At 60.9% G+C, this 6576-nt stretch overlaps 1 protein-coding gene across 1 annotated transcript; it reads left to right on the forward strand.

Annotated features, from left to right (window-relative positions):
* The first annotated feature begins 4870 nt into the window (after positions 1–4870).
* On the forward strand, positions 4871–5857 carry NEUROD4 (neuronal differentiation 4). Its single transcript, XM_010196518.2, has one exon. It carries the CDS (start codon positions 4889–4891, stop codon positions 5855–5857), a length of 969 nt encoding a protein of 322 aa, XP_010194820.2. The 5' UTR covers positions 4871–4888.
* The last annotated feature ends 719 nt before the right edge of the window (positions 5858–6576 follow it).

A 6576-nucleotide genomic window follows, 5' to 3' on the forward strand; every position in this document is an offset into this window, starting at 1 on the left:
CCAAACCTGCTGCTTCCAGTCTCCTCCTCAGGTTGGGGGCTTGGAGGAGCTGAGGATGCTGAGCTGGGGAAAGGGGCTGCACAGCCAGGGGGTGACTTTTGGGGTGCCCCCTCACCACCTCCTCAACCTTGCTTCCAAACCTGCTGCTTCCAGTCCCTTCCCCAAGCTGGAGGAGCTGAGGATGCTGAGCTGAGGGAAAGGGGCTGCACAGCAAAGAGAGGGGTGTGGGGTGACTTTGGGGGTACCCTCACCCCCTCCTCATCCTTGCTTCCAAACCTTGCTTCCAGTGCCTTCCCCAGGCTGGAGGAGCTGAGGATGCTGAGCTGGGGAAAGGGGCTGCCCAGCCAGGGGGTGACTTTTGGGGTGCCCCCTCACCCCATCTTCATCCTTCCTTCCAAACCTGCTGCTTCCAGCCTCTTCCCCAGGTTGGGGGGTTGGAGGAGCTGAGGATGCTGAGCTGTGGGGAAGAGGCTGCCCAGCAAAGAGAAGGATGTGGGGTGACTTTTGGGGTGCCCCCTCACCACCTCCTCAACCTTGCTTCCAAACCTTGCTTCCAGTGCCTTCCCCAGGCTGGAGGAGCTGAGGATGCTGAGCTGTGGGGAAGGGGCTTCCCAGCAAAGAGAGGGGTGTGGGGTGACTTTGGGGGTACCCTCACCCCCTCCTCATCCTTGCTTCCAAACCTGCTGCTTCCAGTCCCTTCCCCAGGCTGGAGGAGCTGAGGATGCTGAGCTGTGGGGAAGGGGCTGCACAGCCAGGGGGTGACTTTTGGGGTGCCCCCTCACCCCTTCTTCATCCTTCCTTCCAAACCTGTTGCTTCCAGTCTCCTCCTCAGTTTGGGGGCTTGGAGGAGCTGAGGATGCTGAGCTGTGGGGAAGAGGCTGCCCAGCAAAGAGAAGGATGTGGGGTGACTTTTGGGGTGCCCCCTCACCCCACTCAGCCTTCCTTCCAAACCTGCTGCTTCCAGTCTCCTCCTCAGGTTGGGGGCTTGGAGGAGCTGAGGATGCTGAGCTGGGGAAAGGGGCTGCACAGCCAGGGGGTGACTTTTGGGGTGCCCCCTCACCCCCTCCTCAACCTTCCTTCCAAACCTGCTGCTTTCAGCCTCTTCCCCAGGCTGGAGGAGCTGAGGCTCAGCTCTGGGGGGCAAAGGTGAGCTGTAATGCTCATCCCTTAATTAATTAGGGGGAAGGGGGGGTCTTTTTTCACCTCCCCCCTCACTATCCAGGGGCTGCAGAGCCTGAGGCCTCTTGTCTGAGCTGGGAGGGATCCGTTGGGCCCCTTCTGGCTTCACCAGCTGTTAATTACTCCCCCTTTTTGCTCTCTCATTAGAGCTGGGAGGGAGCCACAGCCCCCTCTGGGCCCACCCCCAGCAGCTGGGTCAGGGCCAGAGGGGAGCAGGGGGGGCAGTGCCCAGCCAAAGGCAGGTTGGTGGGTGATGCCACCAACAAGTTTGAGCCCCTGGACACCCCAATGTCACTGTCACATCGTGTCTGGCTGTGCCCTGGCAGAGGGGGAACCCCCAGGACACCCCTTGTCAAAGAGGAAGCTGAGTAGTGGGGTTTGTATTGGGGTTGGGCAAGCTGGGGTGCCCATCCAGGGATGCCCATCCATGGGTGCCCATCCAGGGGTGCCCATCCGTGGGTGCCCATCCAGGGGTGCCCATCCGTGGGTGCTCATCCATGGGTGCTCATCCATGGGTGCCCATCCAGGGGTGCCTATCCATGGGTGCCCATCCAGGGGTGCCCATCCGTGGGTGCCCATCCAGGGGTGCCCATCCGTGGGTGCTCATCCATGGGTGCTCATCCATGGGTGCCCATCCATGGGTGCCCATCCAGGGGTGCCCATCCATGGGTGCCCATCCATGGGTGCTCATCCATGGGTGCCCATCCAGGGGTGCCCATCCATGGGTGCTCATCCATGGGTGCCCATCCAGGGATGCCCATCCAGGGGTGCCCATCCGTGGGTGCCCATCCATGGATGCCCATCCATGGGTGCTCATCCCTGGGTGCCCATCCATGGATGCCCATCTATGGGTGCTCATTCAGGGGTGCTCATCCAGAGATGCCCATCCATGGGTGCTCATCCATGGGTGCCCATCCAGGGGTGCCCATCCATGGGTGCCCATCCATGGGTGCTCATTCAAGGGTGCCCATCCATGGGTGCCCATCCATGGGTGCTCATTCAAGGGTGCCCATTCCTGGGTGCCCATTCCTGGGTGCCCATTCCTGGGTGCCCATCCATGGGTGCTCATCCATGGGTGCTCATCCATGGGTGCCCATCCAGGGATGGCCATCTATGGGTGCTCATTCAGGGGTGCTCATTCAAGGGTGCTCATTCAAGGGTGCCCATTCCTGGGTGCCCATTCCTGGGTGCCCATCCAGGGGTGCCTATCCATGGGTGCCCATCCATGGGTGCCCATCCATGGGTGCTCATTCAAGGGTGCCCATTCCTGGGTGCCCATTCCAGGGTGCCCATCCATGGGTGTCCATTCAAGGGTGCCCCTCCAGGGGTGCCCATCCAGGGATGCCCATCTATGGGTGCTCATTCAGGGGTGCTCATTCAAGGATGCTCATCCAGGGATGCCCATTCAAGGGTGCTCATCCATGGGTGCCCATCCAGGGGTGCCCATCCAGGGATGCCCATCCATGGGTGCTCATCCATGGGTGCCCATCCATGGGTGCCCATTCCTGGGTGCCCATCCATGGCTGCCCATCCAGGGGTGCCCATCCAGGGCTGTCTGTCCATGGATGCCCATCCAAAGGTGCCCATTCAAGGCTGCTGACCCAGTGATACTCACCCAAGGGTGCCCATCTAGAGGTGCCAACCCTAAGGTGCTCATCCCAGGCTGCTGCCCCAGAGCTGCTCACCCACGGGTGCCCACCCAGAAGAGGATGCTCATCTAGGGGCACCCACCTAGGGATGCCCAGGGATCGGGGGGGGATGCCCGGGGTTGCCTTTGGGGACCCCAGTGCTTTGATGGGAGGAGCCGGATTCGGCCACATCCCCCCGCCCGTGGGAGGAGCCACCCGAGATCCGCGCTCGGGCAGGAGCTGCCGGCGGCTCCGCGCTCTCAAAACCCCGGGACGGCCAGAGCCGTCGGCTCCCGGTGCCGCTCCCGGTGTCGCTCCCGGTGCCGCTCCCGGTGTCACTCCCGACGTCGCTCCCGGTGTCGCTCCCGGTGTCTCTCCCGGTGTCTCTCCCGGTGCCGCTCCCGGTGTCGCTCCCGGTGTCTCTCCCGACGTCGCTCCCGGTGCCGCTCCCGGTGTCTCTCCCGGTGTCTCTTCCGACGTCGCTCCCGGTGTCTCTCCCTGTGCCGCTCCCGAAGTCGCTCCCGACGTCGCTCCCGGTGCCGCTCCCGGTGTCTCTCCCGGTGTCGCTCCCGACGTCGCTCCCGGTGTCTCTCCCGGTGCCGCTCCCGGTGTCTCTCCCGGTGTCGCTCCCGACGTCGCTCCCGGTGTCTCTCCCGGTGTCTCTCCCGGTGTCTCTCCCGGTGCCGCTCCCGGTGTCGCTCCCGACGTCGCTCCCGGTGCCGCTCCCGGTGTCTCTCCCGACGTCACTCCCGAAGTCGCTCCCGGTGTCCCTCCCGGTGCCGCTCCCGGTGTCTCTCCCGGTGTCTCTCCCGGTGTCTCTCCCGAAGTCGCTCCCGAAGTCGCTCCCGGTGCCGCTCCCGGTGTCCCTCCCGACGTCGCTCCCGGTGTCTCTCCCGGTGCCGTCGCGGGAGCTGCCGGTGCCCCCGGGGCTTGGAGGCATCATGAACAAGTGACAACGGGGATTGACTCCGGTGCCCAGGTAAGGGCTGTCCGGGATTCCGGGGCTGTGTGGGGACCCGAAGGGGACGTGGCACCTCCCCGCTCCGTGCCGCCGGTTCCACTCCCGGGGCGGGAGGGTTTTGCCTCGACGGCGGAGCAGCGGGACCCTGTGCCAGGGGCAACTCTGAGCCCGTGTGAGGTGAAAGGTGGGATGGAGCCGGTGGTACCGAGCTTCAGGCGGCGCTCTGGGCTCCCTGCAGCCGTCGGGGATGGAGCTGCAGGGAATCCCGGGCTGCCGCGGGTCTGCCCTGCCCCGGAGCTGGGCACTGCCTGGGCATGTCAGGGCTGGGCTTTCACTGAGGATGGAGGCGATGAAGGAGCTGCTCCAGTCCCCAGCTTTTGTTTCTCCAGCCCCCCAGGGAGAGGAGCCCAGTGAGGGGGTTCAGTGCTCTGCAAGTGCAGCCCCTTCCCCAACGAGCCCTACTCAGGGCCAGGACCCCAGTAGGTAGGAAAGCAACATCCTCCACCTTCCTCCCCTTCCTCCAGGTCGGTGCAGATGCTGCAGGGCTGCCCTTGAGCAGAAGAAGTGGCCCCAGGAGGAAGCTTCAGGAGCTTTCCCAAAGAACTGAGCAGAAATTCTTGTGGGTAGAGAAATGATGGTGGGCCAAAGAGATTCTGGTACCACTGATAGCATCAGGTACCATCAGGTACCATCAGGTACCATCAGGTACCACTGACAGCATCAGGTACCACTGATGGCATCTGATACCACTGATAGCATCAGGTACCATCAAGTACCACTGACAGCATCAGGTACCATCAGGTACCACTGATAGCATCTGATACCACTGATAGCATCTGGTACCATTGGGTACCAATGACAGCATCAGGTACCATCAGGTACCACTGATAGCATCTGATACCACTGACAGCATCAGGTACCATCAGGTACCACTGATAGCATCTGATACCACTGACAGCATCAGGTACCATCAGGTACCACTGATGGACAGAAAGCAGTTGGTGACTCTGGAAGAGCTCAGTTCCTACATGCCCTCAGCACATTGCTTGCTGGAATTGATGAACATCTCCTCATCCCTTTGTTGCAGAGCTGAGGGCTGCCCAAGACTTCCAGCAAGGCCATGGCAGAGCTGGTGAGCACCCAACCCTGGCTGGACGAGCCCTTGAGCTCCAAAGACGACACGAAGCAAGATGACAACAGGCAAGGACCTTTCAACTTGATGCCTGGCTTGAATGAAGAGCATGAGAGCGTGGAGGAAGAAGAAGAAGAGGAGGAGGATGATGGGGAAAAACCCAAGAGGAGAGGACCAAAGAAGAAGAAGATGACCAAGGCAAGGTTGGAGAGGTTCAGAGCCCGTCGGGTCAAAGCCAACGCCCGGGAGCGCACGCGGATGCACGGCCTCAACGATGCTCTGGACAACCTGAGGAGGGTGATGCCCTGTTACTCCAAGACTCAGAAACTGTCCAAGATTGAAACCCTGAGGCTTGCAAGGAACTACATCTGGGCTCTGTCTGAGGTGCTGGAGACAGGGCAGACTCCTGAAGGGAAGAGCTTCGTGGAGATGCTCTGCAAAGGTTTGTCTCAGCCCACCAGTAACTTGGTGGCTGGTTGTCTGCAGCTGGGACCTCAGACCTTGTTCTTGGAGAAGCATGAAGAGAAGTCCCCACTGTGTGACTCTGCTATATCCAGTCACTCCTTCAGCTACCAGTCCCCAGGGCTCCCCAGCCCACCCTATGGGACCATGGAATCACATCTGCTGCATTTAAAGCCTCCCACCTTCAAGAGCTTGGTGGATGCTTCCTTTGGAAACCATCCCTCTGATTGCACCACTCCTCCCTATGAAGGTCCCCTGACCCCACCCCTGAGCATCAGTGGGAACTTCTCCTTGAAGCAAGATGGGTCCCCAGACCTGGAGAAATCCTACACCTTCCTGGCTCACTATCCCTCAGTCAGCCTGGCTGGAGCCCATGGACATGCCTCTCACTTCCAAAGCACGCTGCCCCGCTACGAGCTCCCCATGGACGTGAGCTACGAGTCCTACCCACCTCATGTGGCTGCCCCACAGCTCAACACCATCTTCAATGAGTAGCAAAACAGAGGCAGACCCAAATCCTTGAAGGCAGAGAGAAGTTTCAGCTGCATCCTGGAGCTTTTTGGGATGGACACAACTGGCCTGAGGGTGGTTTTGGCTCCTGGGGGAGAGGCTTCGGGGCATCTCTGCAGGGTATGGCTGGGGAAGCTCCAGTTGATTCTCATGCTCTTGGCACTGGTGCCACCTTGGTGGTTTCTGAGCTGTCCCCAGGAGCCACATGAACCTTTCCCAGCAGCTGAACTCCCCTAGAGATGCTCATGAAGGTGGCTTCACCCTGCAGGACTTTCTGCCTGAGCACTTGGGATCGTCTCTTGGCAAGAGGTTGTGGCTCCTTTCCCTCCCTCCTGGGGTGGTGGGGCAGGGACATGCCTTCATCTCACATCAGGGCTGGCTGCTTCCTCCCAGTCCAGCCCTGTCCAGGCAGCCTGGCACAGATGGGAATGGTCTGGACCACCTGCAGAAAGACCAACACAGTTACTCCTCCTTGAAGCTTCTCACCCCATAGACAACTTTCTCTTTGCTTCCACCACTGTCCCTCCAGGCTCAGAGCTCCCCCACGACCTCCTGCTCTGAGCTCTGCTGCCTGAACCTCAGCCCTCACCTACAACCAGCATGAGATGATGAGCACACAGATCTCCCACCCTCACCAAGGTGTTTGAGAGCACAAACCTCCTGGCTGGAAGAAGATCTCCCAGCTTGAAGCCTTCACTCCTGCC

This window comes from Colius striatus, chromosome 26 (assembly GCF_028858725.1).
Source record: "Colius striatus isolate bColStr4 chromosome 26, bColStr4.1.hap1, whole genome shotgun sequence".
Lineage (NCBI taxonomy): Eukaryota > Metazoa > Chordata > Aves > Coliiformes > Coliidae > Colius > Colius striatus.

Coding starts and splice junctions, on each gene's coding strand:
- NEUROD4 (XM_010196518.2), top strand. CDS start 4,889: ATGGCAGAGCTGGTGAGCACCCAACCCTGGCTGGACGAGCCCTTGAGC.